This window comes from Sinocyclocheilus rhinocerous, unplaced genomic scaffold (genome assembly GCF_001515625.1).
Source record: "Sinocyclocheilus rhinocerous isolate Xijiao unplaced genomic scaffold, SAMN03320098_v1.1 scaffold1234, whole genome shotgun sequence".
NCBI classification, from domain to species: Eukaryota; Metazoa; Chordata; class Actinopteri; order Cypriniformes; family Cyprinidae; genus Sinocyclocheilus; species Sinocyclocheilus rhinocerous.
Genome location: NW_015656153.1, coordinates 61,281 through 83,078, shown reverse-complemented (window position 1 = coordinate 83,078; position 21,798 = coordinate 61,281). Strand labels below are relative to the sequence as shown.

Genomic DNA, 21,798 nt, shown 5'->3' with positions numbered 1-21,798 from the left:
ATATATATATATATGTCGGTATCGTTTGATGGCTGGCAAAACAAAAATCACGGGGTACTGGAGCTCTGTATAATCTTGTAAAACCTATAATCAGATTTTTTTTTTTTTGTGGTATGATGTATTAAAATTTGGGGTTAGATCCATTGACTGTACTTAATTCCCTATATAAATAAAACTTTTTGTTTTGTTTTTCTGTTTTTATTAGATGGTACTGAATTTTGTTCCACTGTAACAGATGCTGTTTAGAAAGCTTGCAGTCTTTGTGTGGAATACAGCACAACTCAGAGGTGTTTAGTTGTGATGCGGGAGCTTGTATGTGAATGACAAGATTTATCTCAATTGACTCACTAAAACGGAGGAAAGGGCTCAATAGGGTAAGTGTGCAGCTGCTAGGATCCCATTTAGTGTAGTTGAAAAGAAAAGAGCAACATTATGTTCATATGACTGCCTCATATGATGTACAAACTAAATATTTTAACATCATCTGCTATGTATTATAGTAAATAAATGATTTTGACAAATGATGTTTGCCTGATGTTATTTTTCGGGTGAGTGAGCCGTCACACTTCTGGTGAAACAACCAATTGTACGATGTATTTAAAATGTCCTCTAATCAGGGTTGCCAGATCTGCGCTTAATGGGCAGTCAAAGCTAGCCAAAAAGTTTTATTTCAAATAAAACGTAAAATATGCCACTTCCTACCTTTTTACGTTTTAAAATACATATTTTAGTTACTATTTTGCATTACACACAGTTTTAACTTAAAAATCACCGTATCATAAAAGGTCTGTTTTTTACAAATAGGATTATCTTACCCCAAGACAGTCAGCTAATGTACACAGTCTTTGGTGGGGATGCTAATCCTTTATTTTTGACTGTTCTTGGTCCTTTTCATACATTTCTGCAAACACGCTCCTCATCAGTTTATGTGGAGATTAAATATTGAGTAGATTAAATATTTAAATACAAGCTTTCCAATCAAATAAAATTTCTACAATATGCCAAACATTTAACCCGCGGGAAAAAAAAGTCTATCCCTGGCAAGTTTAAAGTGTCCCAGTTCTTGGCCCACTGCAGACCCGTGAATGACTTGCGCCACCTTCAGGATCATGATATAAATTACACAACTACACAAATGTGTGTGCGGTACTTCGTTTTATTTGATTTGTTTACATTATTAGGCACAATTCCTACGTGTTTGTTTTGTAGCGAATATGTATTCATATATATATGATCGAAAATTCTAAATTTCTGGAAGGAAGTCATTGTTCCACCTGAGGCTGAACGCTTTTGCCATCATAGGTGAGAATTTAAAACGGTAACATTCAGTGAAAGGGGTTCTTGCTGTCAAACCTAATACATTTGATAGCTCAGCTCAATTTGTCTTGTGTGAAGAGTATCAAATCATATAGTTATTCTTGGCTGCATGTGGAGGTCTTGTGAAATCTGAGGCCAGCAAAACCCACGTTAAAATTTGGCTTCAAGTGCCTGTTAAGAGATAAATGGGCCTAATAATTTAAAAGATAAGGATAATGTCTAAGGGAGAAAATATGCCATTTTAGCCTAATATTATATAGTTGTTAAACCAAAAATGAAAAATCTGTCAATTTATTCTCCCGTCTTTTGATACCTGTATGACTTACGTGAATGTTCAAGCTGCTCTTTTCCGTACAATGAAAGTGAATGGTGTCCACAACTTAAATTGCTTACATTAGGCTTATCATATGGCTTCAGGTTTGGAATATAGTGCATAGGTCATATGGACCACTTTAATGATGTTTTTGCCTTTATGAAGCTTGACAGGACCTCATCCCCATCCACATTCATTGTATGGAAAAGAGAAGCATGAACGATCTCCAACTATCTTCTTTTGCATTTTACATAAGAAAAAAGTCCCTGAAAGGACATGAGGATGAGCAAATGATGGCAGAATTGGGAAATTAGCCACCAAAGGAAACTAATAATACAATATGTGTTTGCTGAAACACTGCAACTACTTTATAATTGGGAATTTGCTTCATATTTGTAAACACGTTGACAGAAGTAGATGGAACGGTTAATGCTTGCAGTAGTGCAACAGCCTGCCAAACACAGTCTACATTTGTAAAACACGAGAGACATCAGTCCAATTCTGATGGGAACAATGTTAATCACTCACAGCTGTTCGATCACAGGGAAAGTCACATCTGACCTGCAGCTGACTAAACTGACAATAAAAATGACAAACACATCATTGCAATTTCCCCATTAAAATGGCACACTGCCAAATTTAGATTTATTTCATAATCAGATTTGAAAGCATCTGTAAGGATAGAGTAAAAGGCAATATGGCAGCAAGGATTGACACTGAATTAGTTGAGTTGTCTTTAGATGTTCAGAGGAGGATGCTGCGAATTTACTCTGATTAATCATGAATAATAAGTATTTGTTGGAAAACCGCCCCCCAGATCAGATTGTGTATATGCATATATATTTTATCATCTTAAGTGGCATTTATGTTCATCTGAACTTTCTAAGGAACATGTTAGTTATGATAAAATGGCATTTTTAAAGCTCCGAGGGACTGGCTGCCAGCTGTCCAAACAAGCCCATGTCAAGTTTAAACGTGGAATCTCTCCACTTTAGTGTCATTGTTCAGATTAACGCTTACATATTCGTGTTGAAAACCATGGGTGGTGGTGGTTTTTGGCCGTACACTTGAAGACAGATGCCAAAGTCAGAATATGAGGCAGAAATATTTAAAGCAGACGGTCAATGCAACATGATACAGCTGACTAAAACATCTCTGTCAGTGTACTCCCATTCACACTCATGCCAGGGAACAAGCATTTGTTATTTTTTTCTGTCCTACACAGAACTGCAGAAATATACTGAATGAAAAGTGAGACATTCTCGGCCTCTGCCAAAATAAACGTCAGAGCGTCAGATCCTGAGATAAAACTAAGAAATACGTTTCGGATTCTTTGGGTGAAAAAGTCAGACAGCTCATCAATCTGATTCAAGTCACTTGCCCAAATTGTTCACAATATGCACGACATGGGTGAATCTCACAAGAACGCATTACAGTCATATTTCACTCCACATTTTTCAAGTCTATTATTTGTATAACATTTGTAACTGGAAAAAAATTTAAGAGTATGTTTTTGGACTATTACGTTTTTTTAATGGCATTTTTTACATTGTAAAATCAGTTTCCACTAAATCTCCAAACGTTATTGCAAAACTTGTTTTTAAAAGTAAAATTAAATTGTCAAGTATTTATACATCATGGCAGTTTGTAATTTAATGGTAAGTTATTATTATTTAATGGTTAATGGTAAAATGACCCAGTCATGTTTTTCTGAGATTCACACACATACAAACTTTTGAGGGAAAACATCATTTTGATTTGATCAGATGTAACAAATCATCCACTAACAGATGATAAAACTGTGCTTCTACCTTTAAAGATCTGCAGCATATGGCTGAAATCTTTATTTCACGTTATCACAGAGCTCTAAACTGATCCACCGCTGCATTGCTTTGAGCAATCATGTCTTCTCAACTAAAGAACAAAGGCATGTGGACAAGATGATGTGAGAAAACAACAGTCCTGGTACTGTAAAAGAATCCTGAGATCGATGATGCTGCATTTTGACCAGTTTCTGATGGCTCCGTCAAACCGTACGACTGGAAAATTCAGTTAAAGCTCGAAGGTGAAAGTTTGAAGTGCAGCAGAAAGAAATATAATATCAGATTCATTCATTAGGACAAAAATGTGTTTGATTTAAGCCTATGAAATTAGTAGTGATCTACAGTATGTCATAGAAAATACAATCAACCCTTATCAAAGTAACTTTTATAATCGTTGACCAAAAATGATCTTTTTTTTTTTTAAAGAATAGGCCATTATATTACTCAATCAAATCAAATATAACTGATAAAACCAAAAATAAAATAAATTTTCTAGAACAAGAACTGTTCAAGAGTCAGCTGTAGTCCTAAGCAGTCCTTATTATAACTGTGATTTTTTTCGGTCCATTCAGATTTTCGAAGCAAGACAATGAAGATGGAATAAGCTCACACAGAGATGTGTTTGAAGGCCGCAAAAAAAAGACATCATTCCCTTTGCTTTTCTATTCAAATACAGATCAAAAGAAGGCAAAACAGTGCAAGAGGTAAATGGTGCAAGAACCGAATGACTCCAGTGAGTGGCAGACGCAGAGATAAGCAGGATGCACCTCTCCACCCAAACGAAACCAGAGAGGAGAGCATGAAACGGAGAAAAGGGGGCCTGTCGATCCACATGGATGGGGATATCATTCCATTCTACTTCGGAGTTCGTCAAAACACGATGATGTCCCCTGCACAGAGCTGTTAAATGTGTACAACAGGACAGCATTGTCATAGCTCACAAAAGGCAAGTGCTTGTTTGTGTTCTGAACACCACAACCTCACGATCACACCTAGTTCTGTTCGTTCATCAATATCCCCGTTGGTTTGTTTGACTACTATGAGCCTGGCGGGCTGTGGGCGTCTCCGTCGGGCCACAGGGTAGCTGGTCGTCCTAATGAAACGGTTTCTGTTAAGGAAGGTGGTTGCAATTGCTCGCTAACTAAATTTTCGTATTCGCTACTGTCCTCGTCATCCTCCTGGTCTTCCTGGCCAGTGGCCTGGCGGTTCAGGGAATCCAAGCTCGAACCGTCTCCGTTGCCCAGGCCCAGACTGGGAGACGGGTGTCCGGGCGAACCTACGGCTTGGGGCCGCGGCAGCAGTATAGCGCTTGGTGAATCTGGAGGCAGTGTGGTGCTGTAGATTGGTGGAGATGACGAGTTCACGGGTCTCTCTAAACTGGGCTCCACCGAGGGACCTGAGAGCACGACTCGAGTCAGTGAAGAGTGTGAGGAGTCAGGAAGGGCAGAGTTATCGGGAAGCATGACAGCAGCCGCCTCTTGGAGTCCTGGAAGGAAAAAAGAGGGTAATAAAAGGAATTGCTTCCCTTTTTTGTTAAACAAGCAACAAATGCGCAGAGTCATCAGCACATACTTCTCTCTTCCTCAGCGCTGTTACGTTTCCTGAGAGCGATTTCCTCTTTGAGTTTGTTCACTTCTTCTTGGATTTTCTCCCTCACTCGTTCACTTTGATCCACTTCACAACACACCGCCTGCAGGATGACAGAAATTTCATTAGGGATGCATGATATTATTGGAACGTCTTGAAATGTAAACATCGGCATCATCCCGGCTCAAGGTGTGCTAGTGATTTTTAGAATTTTTACAGCTCTTTTGCTTTAGACCATCTACAAATGTTAAATCTTCAAATAAAAAGTTAAGCTTACAACTGCATCTGTCGGGAAAAAAAAAAAAAAAGCAGCAGTGATTGATTTTATTATAGTTATTTTCAAAGCTTTCAATGTACTTATAAAAATAGCTTTAATAATCTTTATTTAGCTCTACCAATCAAGTTTTTGCTCAAAACTAATCAAAATTAAAAATAATTTGTTCATAATCTCTGCACAGGACAGACTTGGTGTTGTTTCCAAAAAAAGGAAATGCATATCGGTATCGGCTATGGTGCATCACTAAAATTCATAGATAGCACATTCTGAGCATAATTTATTTAAAACATTTAAATGCTATTAGACATAGCAAATTGTGGTGTATTTTAACCAACATCTATCTGACAGTTCAGAAACATTATAAGACTGTAACTCACCTGCACTCTTTCTTGAAGGGCACTGTATACTTGAAAAATAGCTCGAATGTCCTTCATCACCCCATCCTTATCAAAAAACTCAGTCCTATAAATAAAAAAATGAATTGGATATCACTAATTCAATTATTTACTGCAGCAAAAGTAAGACTTTATGTTTTATGTGCTGTGCAGTTTAAATTATGTAAATTAAGAAAAACTCTATCATGGTTTCTACAAAAATATTGAGCAGTGCAACTGTTATCAACATTGATATTATTAAGAAATGTTTCTTGAGCACCAAATCAGCATATCAGAATGATTTCTGAAAAAACATGTGACACTGAAGAATGATGCTGAAAATTCAGCTTTGCCATCACAGGAATGAATTACATTTTAAAATATATTCAAATAGACATGTTTTTAATTGTAGTAATATTTCACAATATTACTGTTTCACTGTATTTTTGATCAAATAAATGTGGCCTTGATTAACAAAAAAATACTTTAAAATCCTACATTTTTGAATGGTAGGGCAAAATCAAAATAACACAATTTGCTAAAAGCATGGCTAAAGGGGAATATTGAACATTGCAGTTAGGTTGCCTCACCCATGTTCTTTAATGACACTGGCGTAGTTCTTGGAGGTGTTCGGCACAGATGAGACTTTATATTCCTGTTGACTGGTGTTGCCCAGGTTTGGGATGCTTAGAGATATCCTCTGATTATACTTGCTGAGATAAAGATCAAAATTGCAACAGAAATGCTCATAAACACAATATCAGCTACATCACACCATTTGCAAACATTATGCATGGTATTATGAAATAACAATATGAGAGACAAGTCTCTAAAGAGTTAAACAGAATCATGATTTTATTATATTTTGAGAATTTTTATCCCACAGTATTACATATTTCCATAGGTATGTATTAACCAGCATGTACATACTTTCTGTTGGGCCTGAAGAGCACATACTCCAAAGCATGTGTGGAACTATTGGCTGTGGAGATGAAGCTGAAGAGGAGGAAGACCAGATCTGGGATGCCAAGTATATGGGTCAACTGCTTATGGATCACCTGCTCCCTGAATGACATCTGCTGTTGAGTGTTCCTTCTAAACCGGTACCAGCCGATAACATTCTGCTCAAAAAGAAGAGACATTGTGAAGTGGGTCGGCTGAATTAAACACACAAAGTCGAACAGCAAAGGACAAAGAACCTGTCAAGGTACCGGTTAATAATTTATTAATTTTACTCTCTAAAATCTTTATGCATATTTCATGATAACTGCTTACTTTTCTTCTGTCCTTGAGGATTCTGTTGAGATTTTCTTCATTGACGTTACCTGCATAGTCATAAAAGCTGCAACAAACAAAGAATTTTGCCGTTAAAACACTTTATATGGTAGTGTATATTTTTATTATAACACATAATAAACATTTAAGAATGCATCTACTAAATCCAATTGCCCATGCAGGACATTCTTACCTAAACAGTTGTGAACAAGGTTCATGATTATGGACCTCTGAAAAACAAGTGAATGCGAGTGATCAATTATATTCAACATCTGAGTAAAGCAAGCATGCTGTGACTGTTCAAAAGGTCTAATTTAAATATTAATAATATGCATACAGACAACATTAACCTTGGACTAGATGAAGGAAAATATGTTAGCAGATTTGTTCTCTAAAAACTGTAACATGCGACGTGGAATCTCAGCCATCGTGATCTGAAGGTTGTCTAGAGGACAACATGACCTTCATAATGACTCATCTTACTGCAAATATAAGGTACTACTATCTGAGCCCGCTTTTGATGTTGAAGGCCTTTCTGAAATTCTTTGTAAAGTGATCAGAGATGAAGGGGTCCTGGGAGCAGCGCCAAACTCAGAAACATGATCACTTAATGTTGGAGTGGAGAGAAGCTATTTCCAGCATTTCTGAGCCAAAAAGGTCTACATTGATGTACGAGGCTTATCTCTCAGGCCTTAATCAGGAACGCTGGCTGGCTGACACAAACTTAAAAACACAAAAAACAGTACTTTGAATGGTTGAGACTGAACAGATTACATCAGCCATATCTTGAACTGATAAAGTCCCTCTGCTTACACAGGAAGGTTGTCACATCACGTCCTCACTGTGAAAACGTATTATGTCTGTGATTTGAGCCTTCAAGGGTTTCAGTAATGGGATGCATCATGTTTTGATAATGCATGATAAAATGGTCAACTCTACATTTTGTTTGTAGCTTTGGGACAGTAAAAATAATCAGCCATGGTTTTACCTATTACACTGAGGAATTCTGAGCTACCGATGTGTGAGTCACTGATGCTTAAAGTCTCCTCCTGTCTCACTTCTCCCAACAGGAAGCCCTCCTAAAAGAGGCATAAAAATGGCATTTCAAAGGCAAAGACAGTGTAGTTAAGATTGAATGATATTATTACTGTAATAGACACTTTCAATAAAAGGTACAAAATAAGGCCTGCAACTGTTTTAAAATTAAGTAATAATTACTATTATTATTAGGCCTATTATTACTCAAAATGTGGGATGTCTACATACAGTTTAATAACCTTGTATGATTTAGCAATTTCTTAGCATTAAACATGAAATACACATAAACATTAAATATGCAAATGTTAAAAACAATTTAAAACTACAAACACATTTATTTATTTAAAAAAAAAAACAGCATTCCAACTTTATCATATTAAGCTGCCCTTTAGTCATGGCTTGCTAGTCTGTGACAAATGTTGGTTTTTAGTTATTGACAAACTTATCGTAGTAATGTAATAAAAAAATAAAAAAATAAATTTATTTTTTTTTCTTACGGTAACTGGCCAAATGCCATTCAAAGGGACATTTTATGTGTTTAAAAAGCAAGCAAAACCTAATCTGTACCTCTAAAGGTCATGGTATACCAAAATGTACCTTATTAGGTGAATATACCCAGAATTCATGCAACAAATATGTTACAAAATAGACAAGTTTATACAAGGAGGTCTGAAAAACAGAAATTTCCCAAACACTGCTGCAATGAGAGAACAACAGAAACACTGTTCTCCAGGCACACAACACAACTTCCCTGGCTATTTACTTGTTCAGTTTGAGATCACACTGAAAATGCTGATTATTCTTTCCAATTAAAATAAAAATAGGTTAACCAAGGTGGTTTAGTATCAAAAGCCCACATATAAACACCATGTAAATTAACAGTCTATCCCATAAACAAGCTCAAATCAAAATGGCTGTCATTTAGATGTTCAATAAGGAAAAACAGTAAAAACCGTCATATCTTTGACTGAATGAAAACAGGTTAAGCATAACACTTGACTAAACAACTTCCCTGGCTATTTACTTGTTCAGTTTGAGATCACACTGAAAATGCTGATTATTCTTTCCAATTAAAATAAAAATAGGTTAACCAAGGTGGTTTAGTATCAAAAGCCCACATATAAACACCATGTAAATTAACAGTCTATCCCATAAACAAGCTCAAATCAAAATTAAAATGGCTGTCATTTAGATGTTCAATAAGGAAAAACAGTAAAAACCGTCATATCTTTGACTGAATGAAAACAGGTTAAGCAGAACACTTGACTAACCAGCCCAAATCAACTATGCGAAGCCTGCAGGGTCAAGCAGATCACCGACTTCCTAATTCCTCAATGACTACATTAAAGGGCATGACGCAAAGAGCACAAGGGGCTAGAAACGTTAAGCAATTTGTGAACAATTCATTAAATATGTCTGTCCGACATTAAAGTTTGCATTTGACAGTTGTTGCTGACAAACAAGTTAGCCAGCCAGCTAACGCTAATGTGACTATCTTGACACCTCGACATCGACGAGATTGAATTCACCGAACGCTAACAGTTTACTGGGCGGTGTACATTTATGACAGCGAGCAATCATACAGTGAATAAACGGCAATGACACTTTCTGACAAGCTTGTAAAATCTTTCGGCTTGTAGGTTTGCTAGCTGTCACACTGGCTGCGTCTCAAAACCCAGTGTGCTGCCTACATAGACCGCATTCGATTTATCATCAAAGTCATTTGAATTTGTCATTTTCAATCATCGACTAAAGATATCTAAAAATGCCATGAAAAAACACAAAATTTCCGAGGAGTCGGAATTTTCAACGTTCTAATACACCTTTGATGTTACAAAGGTTGTCTAGATAGGCGGCTCACCAGGTTTTGTACACAGCCCCTCTGAAGCCACACCAGGAAGATGACACCGGGAAATGAATTGTGATTTGATGTAATAAACTGTTTGTTGTTTCGCTATGCGATCGTGCCCTTAAACATTTACCCTCAAAGTCAGATGACAGAGTACTTACATGGTCGGAATTGCTGTTGGCACTGTGATAACACACAGAACTAAAAGTGTATCCCGAAATTGACGCCGCCATGATGGAAACATACGCGCCGAGCCCACAATCCTTTGCGCGCGCACGCACTGTACACCAGCCTGCCCACGAATAAACAAAATGCTCACCCTGTATTTTTTTTAATGCTTGACTGGATGATTTTTAAAAAAATAATATAAATAAAATGTTATAAATAAAATAGATGTATCTACTTGTTAGTTAAAGAACAATAATTACCTTAATTCTTAAAACGTTATGAATGACACGTAAAAATTTTAAAACTACAACTATTTGCATACATGTTGTATAAACCATAATATTTACCTTGAAACAACAACAACAGCGTTTTTTAAACGTTCATCTGTCTCTGTTTTTAGTATAGAAGAAGTGACACACATTACTTCATGGCTGTGGAATGATGTAAAACATAAAGTAAGAACTGTTATAATTTTTTTTACACAAAAAAGTGCAAAATTTGTCAGCTGTGTGATGTTTTTATTTATTTTAAAAAGTTATTTTTTCGTTTTGCATATTGTTTTAATTTATATCCGTCAATCCGTTTATTACATTTTTATCGATTTGCTTTCAAGTTTGAATATGCAATACAATTGTACCTTTACCTTTATTAAAAACCTTTATTTTGAAGTGTTATGATTGTCATGTTCTGTATTACGTCAGCGGATGTTGATGAGACGAGACGTCATGAGCACACATGGGGCAGAAGACTGTCCGGTGCAGTGCACAGAATTAGAAGATGATTTTGCTCCTTCAAAACTCGGAACAAAGGACTAGTAAGAGATTTTACTTGATTAGTTAGCCCTTCTAGTGTCGATCTCATAGAAGACCAGCACATGGGTTACATTTATGTTTCTGCTTCTGCAATACCTCACATGAATACTGTATATTCTACCCAGCAACCGCTGCAAGTGAAATGTTACACCTTTATTTGTTAAATAAAAAGTACGGTTGTTTTGAGTGATTACTTGCAATGTAGTCAGACTTTTGACTTGAGCTTAATTTTTCTGGCCATTCTACCGTTTTCCTTTAAGCTGGGATGATGCTTATAAGAGAGAGCTACAGACTTACAAGGATATTGGAGATGTTGGAGAAATATGGTAATTTTGCTTTTTTTTTTTTTTTTTTTTTTGTGCCACATACTTGTTTATGAATGCCCTTTCATACTGATGTTCTTCTTCGAATAAAGTGTAGTGTTTCAGTGCTAGTCTGTTCTGGAAGAGTCTGAACCAGCACCATCTTCTGGTGTATCTTCTGTATATATTAGTTGTGTTTAGTAATTTAGGACAGTATGAAGACTGTAACTAGTATTCTTCTGGTCCACCTTTAGGTTTGGTGAGGAAAGCATGGACAGAGTGATCAGATGGATGGAAGCACAAAATGTACCTGAAAATGCTGCCATACTTGACATTGGAACTGGAAATGGGATGTCTCTGGTGGAACTGGCAAGTCAAGTTCAATTTAGCTCTGCGTTTAGTTATTTACTTTATATTCAATCATTCTAATTAATTATTACTAATTAATAAATCAATTATATCAATGAAGTGAACAGTATTAAGTGAGTTTATACATAAAACAAGAACAAACAACTGTCAGTAAGGTATGACTCCCTTTGAATTAAGTTGATTTTTCATTCATTCATACATACATACATACATACATACATACATAGAAGTTAATTAAGACCAAGTTCTTATTTTCAATAACAGCCTGGCAGGAGAATTAATATTTCCTGAGAAACATACAAACATATATTACAATACATAAAAGAAAAAATAAAATCTCAATTAAAACATTTACAGGTCGAGGTTCAGAGCACTTACTAGCAATTTTTTAAATGCACATACTGGAATATTTGTCTCTAATTTCAATAACTTTTGTAGCACAATACAATCATTTGGGGCAGCAAATTCAAAAGCGTAAACAAACATTAGTTTCTCATAAAACAATAATTTTGATGTAAAAGAATTTTAATGGTTATGTAAATGTATCTTGATTTAGGAGTCTTTAGAGAAAACAGAAAAAAGACAAAAATACCAATACTAAATTTACTAAAGATGCTAAATTTCATGAAGTTGTATTTTTAAACTTTGTAGCATTGCTTGTTCAAGACATTGACATTATGATTATTATCACATTGAAGTATTATGTTACAATTTATTCAATTTCATACTCAAATTTTCTTTACGTGGTCTTAAAAAGGTCTTAAAATGTTGTCAGGTCTTTACCTTGCAGAAACCCTGATGATGTAAATAAGTATAAATAATAATCTCATGAATTACCCTTTAAGGCCAAGCATGGTTTTTCAAACCTCACTGGAATTGACTATTCCAAGGCTGCTGTAGAGCTCACCGTAAATATTCTGGAGGAGGAAGGCTTAAAAAATGTTACAATTCAGGTAATGGAAATGATTTGTTTTTAACATACATAAATTGAGTAAATAAATTCATTGCACATTTAAAAAGAGCACAGAATAAAAGGGAATGTTTATTTGTCTTTGTGTTTTACATGTCCTTTCAGGTGGAGGATTTCTTGAACCCCAGCGCAGAATTGAAGGGTTTTGATGTATGTATAGATAAAGGCACATTTGATGCCATTAGTTTGAGCCCAGAGGACCGAGAGGAGGCAAAAAAGCTCTATGTGAACTCTTTAGAAACTGTAATGCAACCAGAAGGCTTCTTCGTCATCACCTCCTGCAACTGGACCAAAGAGCAGCTGCTACAGATCTTCAGACCTGGTACCTTAACATATCAGCATATTCCTTCAACTAATAATGTTTCCAATATTGTAATGATTGTAATATAATTGTGTTTCTTGCAGGGTTTGAGTTGGTACGAGAGCTGCCCACCCCCCGTTTCCAGTTTGGTGGTGTGACGGGTAACAGCGTGACAGCTTTGGTATTTAAACGGATTGACTGATCCTAAAGTTTTTTTAAACGTTCCGTTTTTTTCCAATATCATTTATGTACTTTTATAATAAATTGTTTTGGAAAATGATGAACTTGTTCTTGTTTCTTAATATTGAGGTAATACTAAGAAATGTAATTACCTGTTACATGTGGTGGTGTACACATGAGGGCAGTATTGAGCTACATTTAATTTGAACGTTATGTCCGTTTTTACTCAGTTCTTATGAAGTTGATGTGTAATGTTAGGCACAAACATGGAGTAGTTAATTGTTGTATACACTGTCAGGTAAAGTTAATTTTTTGTTTTTCTATATAGGGTATTATCTTAGGTATTTATAACGTATTTGGCTTTGTATGCAGGGTTTTCTCTGAAGATTAGAGCAATGATTTTAATTAGTTCTTTTTTTAAGTTTTTTTTTTTTTTGTCTTTACATGTAGGGTTTTGTCTGAGATTTGAGCAATATTTTTACTTCTTGCATAATGTATTAAAAGTTATCTTTTCTTTGTTTGTAGAGTTTGTCTGAGGTTTGAGCAGTACCTTTTTTTCTTATTTAATATTTTTAATGTATTTAACGTTATTTTTTGTCTTTGCATGTAGGTTTTTTTCTGAGATTTGAGCAATACATTTTTTAATGTATTCTAAAACTATTGAGGCCATACAATGGAATTGAATGTAATGAAAATGCCAGCTGTAGAAGTGAAGTGCGGTGGAATTTGTTAAATAACTTTTACATTGCCATTTAATTGGTTGTTTTTAATGCCAAGTTTTCAGGCAGCACTGTAAAAGCCAATTTAATACCAAATTATAAAATCAATTTAACTAAATAAGCAATATTGTAAAAAAGCCCCTTTATTTGTGCTCCATAATTTGTTTAGCCATTTACTAAACATCCAGTAATTGAGCTTTTTTCCTAGCAGTTTTCACGCACCAGAGCTTCACCCCGAAGCTCTCAAGCACTCTTGCGAAGTTCCTGCGCTAGTGTGAATGTGCGTCTGTGTCTCCCACTGAAACGACTGAACGTTAACAAATGTCTCTCGCTTAATACTGGGTCACACTATTGACACCTCAGGAATAGCATCCATACGGCCTCTGTTACCTCTCTCTTTCTTGGGGATATTTCTTTTTCTCTTGGTCATTTTTAAGAAAAAGTCTGACAGCTGCACCTGATAAGAAAATGATTGAGCTTCCAGGACACGACTGCTACCACGGCAACAGTGAAAGAGCAATAAAAGACTGGCTTTGGGCCATGATGCTGTGGTACTTTAAAGTGAGAGAAATCCCCCTACCTCTCTGGTTATTACCCTGTACCCCAGCCGGAGAATGAAATGAAAAACAAAGACCTGAATTTAAATCTCTCTTGGCACCTTCCAGAGATGAAAACAGAAGTTTACGTTATATAAATGGATTGAGGGTGCGAAAACTTCTTTTTCTTTCATGCATCGGCATTTCTTGTCATTAAGAATCTGAACGGACAGAGTATCCAGACAGCTCTTATTGAAGCAGAGATGCCGAAGAGTGAATTAATAGTGTGTGAGATCGATGGCTAGCCAGTGTACATAAATGTGGAAATCAGCTGTGAAGTCCGCAGCATTGGATCAGCTGTACCGTGGCCACTCAAACACACTGGTTAGGAGCTTGCAGGCTCTTTTTTGGAGCGCTAGGACTTGCAGGATCTACTACTCTGTTGACAGATGGTCATTATTATGTCTTAACTTATGTTAACTTATGCCTTAATGCCTTATAGTCTTTTGTTTTCATGGACAAACATGTTTTGGGTAAATGGAGGCATTTGAAAAACAAAAATAGCCAAGTAAAATATGTCTTTTTCACTTCATCAGAATGGTATGAAACTTGGGGACTTCTGTGGCACTTGCTATAAAAGAATACACAAACACAAAATTGTGGGCATGATTAGAAAAGGCTAATTGGTCTTAAAAATAGTCAGACCTGTGATCTTTGTGGCAAAAATTACTGCCATATGAATGGGCAGAGCATATTGTTTCTGAAAATCCTCTTTTAAGCAACTAGGGAATGCACATGTTGGTTGCATCATGGTATTTTATGTGGTATGGTATTACATATGAATTTCTTTATTTCTCCTAGATGAGAATGATACAATCTGCCTTCCATGCATTGGAATAAATTTTCTCTATGTTTAATTCCTTTGCTTCATTTTTCTCTTAAACACTGTATTAATTAAAAAATAATATAATCCCCCCCCCCCTACATTTAAAAATAATTTCTATAGAAATATATGGTGCATAATTTAGGGTGGAATATTTTTTAGGACAATGAATTGTGTTTTATAATATATAAGAAAGAAATATACAAATAGTTTATTTGAATAATTGATAATTTTTTGATTTATTGTTTCTTTCTACATGAGTGAGTCATTAAACAAAATCTTTAAAAAAATATCACTACTGTGCGTTCATATACACCATGATTAATACTGTTTTAAATTTGTTTATAATTTAGGGTGGAATATTTTTTAGGACAATGAATTGTGTTTTATAATATATAAGAAAGAAATATACAAATAGTTTATTTGAATAATTGATAATTTTTTGATTTATTGTTTCTTTCTACATGAGTCATTAAACAAAATCTTTAAAAAAATATCACTACTGTGCGTTCATATACACCATGATTAATACTGTTTTAAATTTGTTTGGAACTACTTCCATTAGAAGAGCAAAAATACACAAGGAAACTTATTGGCATTATTGTGTCGAAGAGAAAAAATATTCAACTTTAAACGTCTTGGTTTCTCTCTCTTTTATGAATCACAAACATCACAAACTCAAGAGCTGTCTTGCTCATTGTGATCTAATGATCTGATTTATTCTTTGCTATCGGGAAATTCTGTTTTAAACCTTTTAAACCAGTCAAACCCATTACAAAAAAAAGAAAAATCAATTTCCATTGCCAGGTGATGATCATTCAACAGGTTGCAATAATGAATGCTGGTGTGAAAAGCCCACTCAATGTTTTTTAATATAAGACTCTTGATTGTTCATGACTGTTGACCATTATCCTCTACTTGAATTTAAGGATAGGGCTTCATTTGTCTCACATTTATCTGCATAATTAGAGTGTTAAGCGTTTAATTCAACATCCAAGCACAGGTCTCTCTAATAAAGAAAAGTGTATCTGTTGTGTTTAATTGAATTAATTTACTAAGTTTGCCTTCTCCCTAGTCTGCTAAATACAGACTGGATATATTTTATACTGAAAGTTTACTCTTCTGTCACTAGTTTAGCACTCTTGGGTTTTCCAAGGATCTTCAGCAGATGTAAATTCACAGTGATGGAATAAAAGAGAAAGAAGTGGGCTGGAGGCTCTTCTGTAACATCTTTAACTCAATCCTGCTCTCGTCATGCAGGAATAGGCCCCAGCAGGTTGAGCGCAGACTAATGGTCAGACTAAAATACATCACCTTTGTTCAAAGAGGAGGTGGAGAGAGGCGAAGACAGAGCATGCAGAGAGATGTAGCACCTGCTCTGTCTCCTCATAGCGATTGATGGGATCTCACTGATGAAAATCTTTGAGATTAGGGCCTGAGTGGATGCTAACAGGGCCAGGTCATTGTTCATATAGATGAACTGCAGTAGAATTGGGACACTAAAACTGTTGAAAAAGGAAATAAATATGATTTGATCTTACAGTTTAAAAAAAAAAAAAAGTAAAGTAACTAACGTCCTCTGAAGCTTTCTATTTCCTCATCCATCATAAGAAAATGATATTTTATTATAGCATGGGTTAAACTACATTTAAATGGGTTGGTCCTGAAAAGGTGGACTGAAATGTTGGCGGCTCTTAAAATAACTGCCAGGTCATTCTGCCATTAGGGGCCTATAGCAGAATCCCTCTGGGATGTAAGCAATAGCTTTTGCCCTGTAGTTTTTGCACCGACTAGATGGAATTAATCTGTTCAACTTTGAAACTTCAAGGCAAGTGTGTTGGAGCTGGTTGGAATTAAACTCGTTGTTTGTTGGCCCTCCAGGAGCAGGATTGGACACCACGATCTAATTTAACCAGTGGCTTGATTCTCACCACTTCTGAAATCACACCTGTTGTCCCCATCACATTTTTTTTTTGTACTCAACATTCAGTGGCTGCATCCGAAAACATAGGCAGCTGACTTGATGCTTCGCTGCCTTATCAGGCAATGACTTTTCAAGCAGAGTTTACACATGAAGATTCTGATTTCGGACAGACTTCTGAGGCAGCATAACGGTATAATGAGCTATTCTACACCAAAAGAGAGCTTTGGTGATTACTACAATACTAATTTCTCACTATATTGACATTAAAAGAGGAAAAAGTTGGCCAAAACCTATATTTACACAAAAACTGACCACAAACTGCAACTTTCAGACACCATTTTTTATTTTTTAGCTCAGCTGTCACAGAACTGACCACAGAGAATTGTGGGATATCAAAGACATTTAAGGATACATATACTGAGCTGCCTTCAAAAACCGATCAATTGATGGCATCAGCAGCTTTTTCCAGCTTTTAGACACAGCTGTTTTCTGTCAATGTTTCAGTCATCGCGTAGTTGGTTTTATTTAAAGGGATAGTTCACCCAAAAACGAAAATTCTGTCATTAATTACTCACCCTCATGTTGTTCCAAACCCGTAAGACCTTCGTTCATCTTCGGAACACAAATTAAGATAAAAAAAAGTATATTCGTAGCTTCATAACATTACGGTTGAACCACTGATATCACATGGACTATTTTAATGATGTCCTTACTACTTTTCTGGGCCTTGAAGTTGGAAGTTGCGTTGCTGTCGGGTCAGAACTCTCTGATTTCAAATATCTTAATTTGTTTTCCGAAGATGAACTAAGGTCTTACAGGTTTGGAACGACATGAGGGTGAGTAATTAATGACAGAATTTTCACTTTAGGGCAAACTATCCTTAAATAAGGATATTCAATTCTTGACTAACTTGTAAGCAAAGCGGCCTTGCGATTCAGTCTGAATTAGCTATTTGGACAGTTCATACATACACTGAATCACTTGGAGTGGTAAAATAACACGATACAAACACAAGCACAAAAAACGGTTGATAAAGGGGAATATTTGCCTACAATCCATCCATCAAAAACTAGCAGGAAATACACCCTATTTTTAAATCAACATTATAATGTTTCATATTTTTAATAAATGCTATATGTTATATTTTTCCTGCCATTCTAAGCATTTGTCAGAATCGTAAGTTGTGTATCCCATATTTTCTGTCAGCCTGTTTAGAAAACTAGAGATGCTAGTTTGTGAATGAATTACTCTGTCTAAATAGTTTTTCCTTCTTCAATGAATCGCTAATGAATCACTCGTTTGACTCGGTTCTTTTGAATGAACATGTGGGTCACACGGGTTAGCAAAGCTGAATCGGTTAATGATTTTGAATCATTCGAACAACTCACCCATGCACTGAACCGTTTAGAGCGGTATCTCACTCATTAAAAAACAGTCAAAAAGAGAACAGGATGAAGTGGATAATTACCTGCAAAATTTGAAACAAAGTTGAAAATACATCCTATCGTAATCGTTGTTAGCGATGAAGAAACACTTAGATCAACACGTCCACCTGCAGCTTGTGGATGCCTCTATAGGTAAAGACACACTCCCTTCATTACACACACAGCGAGAAATGTAGGCTATATTATGTGTACACTATATTTTATAGTTAATTACCTTTTTTAATGAAGTAGCTTAACAAGCTATTTTTTATGAAGGGTGCTGTAGCTTCCAGCTTAGCTTATCTAATATTAGTAGCTTGCCAACACTGTGTATATGACATGGTTAATGATAACCATTTGAAGGATCGAGGAACTGGTCTGTTATCTACTTTGCAAGCCAAGATCTTGGAAGGTGCCAAATTACATGCATGCAAAGATGGAGTTGGGTAAGATTTAATGAGCAGTCAAAAGAAGCACGTCTGACCCCTACTCAGTCCAAAAGAGATTTAAAAACCCAACCGTTCATTCAAATTCAACATATGGCATATCTCAATGGCTCTACAGTAACCTTCTGCCACAAAATCGATAAAGCTGAAACAGAAAGTACTTGGCCAGTGCTGAAAGGTTTGAGTTATGCTGTTAGTCCTCGGCCAGATGAGTGTGAGTTATCTGCACAGAGTTCATAGAGCCAATTTCCATATGATAACTAGAGGCTAAAGGAGCATCTGCAGCTTGCTGTGGTCTGCATCTGGGACTGTGCAGCAGACGGATGTGCCATTACTGTTCTGGACAGGGCAGATGCTTCAGACATGTCATCAGGTGACATCCCGCTAGTTGTCTACACTGGTCCGTGTTTTTCACCATTTGTCCTTTTGGCTGTGCCAAGGACTGACAAAGTAAGGCAGTCACCCTTAAAGACATAGTTCACCCCAAAAAATGAAAATTCTCATTTACTCAACCTCATGTCGCTGCAAACCTGTTTGACATCTCAGCTAAACTTTTGATATCTTCGTACCTCATAAGAAAGATATAAGAAAGAGAAAGTACTATTTTGTGTAAGGTCTCTGTCTTGTGAAACAGGCCCCCATAAGCTGTGGATTCCACCGAGACAAAATAAGTCGCTCTAGAAAAGCGCACGAAGGAAGAAACGTTTCCTCGTTTACTTTCTCTAAAAAGGCCTCAGAGTGTGATTTGTATAAGTGCGTTTTCCACTTCCAAATGCAACTCTGCTATTAATCTCCACGGTTTGAGGAAATCAGAGTAGCTAACTGATAGTCCGCTGCCATTTAATTCACTAAAAAACTAGTGAACTTGAAACGCGGTACTCAGAGAGAGTGTCCGAACAATATTTACTTTTGGGAGAATTGTGAAATCGTGGTTAAATCCACACGTTTTTGTCTGTATAAATGCTGATATCCGCCGAAGATATCAATGACATTGAATTAATTGCAGTAAAGCTGTACATTAATTTACCTCACTCTAACGAGTGAGTGTTACACAGCGCTGTAAGATAAGACTAATTTAATTTGCAATTGGCCTTCTTTCCCTCTCCCTTTCAGTTATTTAATTCATTTAATACATTGGGAGAGCAAAACTTTTCTCTCTCTTCTTCTGCTTCTCTCTCTCAGCTGTTTCCTTCTGAGTTGACTACTGCGGTTGTTTGCTGGGATTTTGCCTGTGAGAATCACAAAGCAGATATTTTTAGCAATTGAACAGGTATCTGAAACTTGAGAACGTTGGTTCAAAATTGTCTTCCATTTACCTTCACTCTCTTGCGAAACCCTACCCAGCTAAGAAGACTGACAGGCATCTGCCAAAATTTGAACAAGCATCTAGGAACACCTAATTGGTGGACGGTGTCAGTCTTAACAGCTAAGAAACCAATACTGTCGTTGTTATTAGTTTCCCTTCGCCCGAAGGAATTTTAATAGCAACCACAGTCCTGGTATTTAGAAATCCCCATTTCCAAACACCGGTTTAGAACCACCTTCTAAACCAAACTTAACCAAAAGGAAAAAGAGAAGAAAATTAAATTATACTCAGCTCGTAGCTTACTTATAATACCTCTCTAAGAGCTTACAAATTATCATAATTGTGTTGCCCCGTGGCCAGGGAAATACAAAGATTCAAGTTGTTAAAATATACTAAGATCACCGGCTCGCTGGACGACCGTCGATTTAAAGTGTAAACTATCAGATTTGAATTCAGTTTTAATCAGGTTGACTCAGAATTTTCAGATTCGAGTCCTTTCAAAACCTGAGCTAGAAATAAAATTAATGATTCATTCCCTTATAGAATTAACGACTTAAATTACAGTTAAGTCCCTACATTTGTAACAACATGTTGATGATTTATATTTCATTTTTGGATGAGCAATCCCATAACTACACCTGTGTGAACTTACTGACTTCATACATCTACTAAAAATCATCTTGTGATTAGTTGGATGAAGAACTATGAAAATGACTAAGGAAAGTGAAGTTGGAGCATTGTCTGTTTGCACTAATTTGTGTTATGTTAATACCTTTTTAAATTGTCCAAATATATGTTTATCTTTATACCAGTTAAAACTTTGAATACACACTTTATGTCTCAGGATTTTAAAATATTTTTAAAGGTTTATGCTTAAATTAAAGTCAAAAGTTTTAGATTAATTGTGCCTACTTGACAGAATAAAAATGACATTATGTATTATTATTTTTTTAATGGATGGGATGGAACAGATGGAATAATAATGAAAAAGCAGCCAAGACTTGTGGGAACTCATTCAACACTGTTTAAAAAGCATCCCAGGATGCATAAAATTGGTTGAGCAGCCAGAATGTGCAGAGCTGTTATCCAGAGAATGGCAACTACTGAATAACTGGCTACTGAGAAAGCTAAAATATATTCAATTTAAAATATAACATATATATTTAAAATGTCTGTCTGTCTATATAGGCTATTCTAATTAAAATAATAATAATAATAAATCATGAGTAACCTTTGACTGCAGACATCTCCCTGTTCACTTATTTAAATTTCTGGTATGACCCTTGTCTGCCAAGTTAAAGCAGCATTATAGTTCATCATTCCCTTCCTCAAACACTGCACTGCCCCTCCATCATTCGGCCTCCTGCTGATTTATTGTTTCGCATTAAATTCTGTGACACAGTTTTTGTCTCAGCTGAGCAATTGGCCGCTTATGCAGCTCTGCTAATTGATCCTGTAAGACTTGTAAATCATGCTGGTGTTCCTCTTTTCTGTCTCTCTCAGCCTGTGGATTAATCTCATTAAGAACCGCATTACACTCGCCAAGGCGCATTACAACGCACTTTTGCAGCTTACAAGGGACTCTACTTCCATGGAATAACTCAA

General features: G+C 36.0%; 2 protein-coding genes across 3 annotated transcripts; one reads left to right on the top strand and one right to left on the bottom strand.

Moving 5' to 3' along the window:
* Positions 1-2,233: 2,233 nt before the first annotated feature.
* On the bottom strand, positions 2,234-10,112 carry abraxas2 (abraxas 2, BRISC complex subunit). 2 transcript variants are annotated; one of them, XM_016526855.1, is made up of 10 exons: positions 10,015-10,112; positions 7,955-8,045; positions 7,160-7,196; positions 6,967-7,033; positions 6,622-6,812; positions 6,282-6,404; positions 5,695-5,779; positions 5,026-5,143; positions 4,446-4,939; positions 2,234-4,343 (listed from the first exon to the last, which is right to left on the bottom strand). In XM_016526855.1, exons 1-9 carry the CDS (start codon positions 10,084-10,086, stop codon positions 4,491-4,493), a joined length of 1,233 nt encoding a protein of 410 aa, XP_016382341.1. In that variant the 5' UTR covers positions 10,087-10,112; the 3' UTR covers positions 2,234-4,343; positions 4,446-4,490. The 2 variants fall into 2 exon arrangements, with proteins under 2 accessions (XP_016382341.1, XP_016382340.1); XM_016526854.1 differs by having other exon boundaries at positions 2,234-4,939.
* A 585-nt stretch (positions 10,113-10,697) lies between these two features.
* eef1akmt2 (EEF1A lysine methyltransferase 2) lies at positions 10,698-13,005 on the top strand. The gene is made up of 6 exons (XM_016526924.1): positions 10,698-10,835; positions 11,094-11,159; positions 11,390-11,504; positions 12,350-12,457; positions 12,580-12,796; positions 12,880-13,005. Exons 1-6 carry the CDS (start codon positions 10,726-10,728, stop codon positions 12,975-12,977), a joined length of 714 nt encoding a protein of 237 aa, XP_016382410.1. The 5' UTR covers positions 10,698-10,725; the 3' UTR covers positions 12,978-13,005.
* Positions 13,006-21,798: the final 8,793 nt, after the last annotated feature.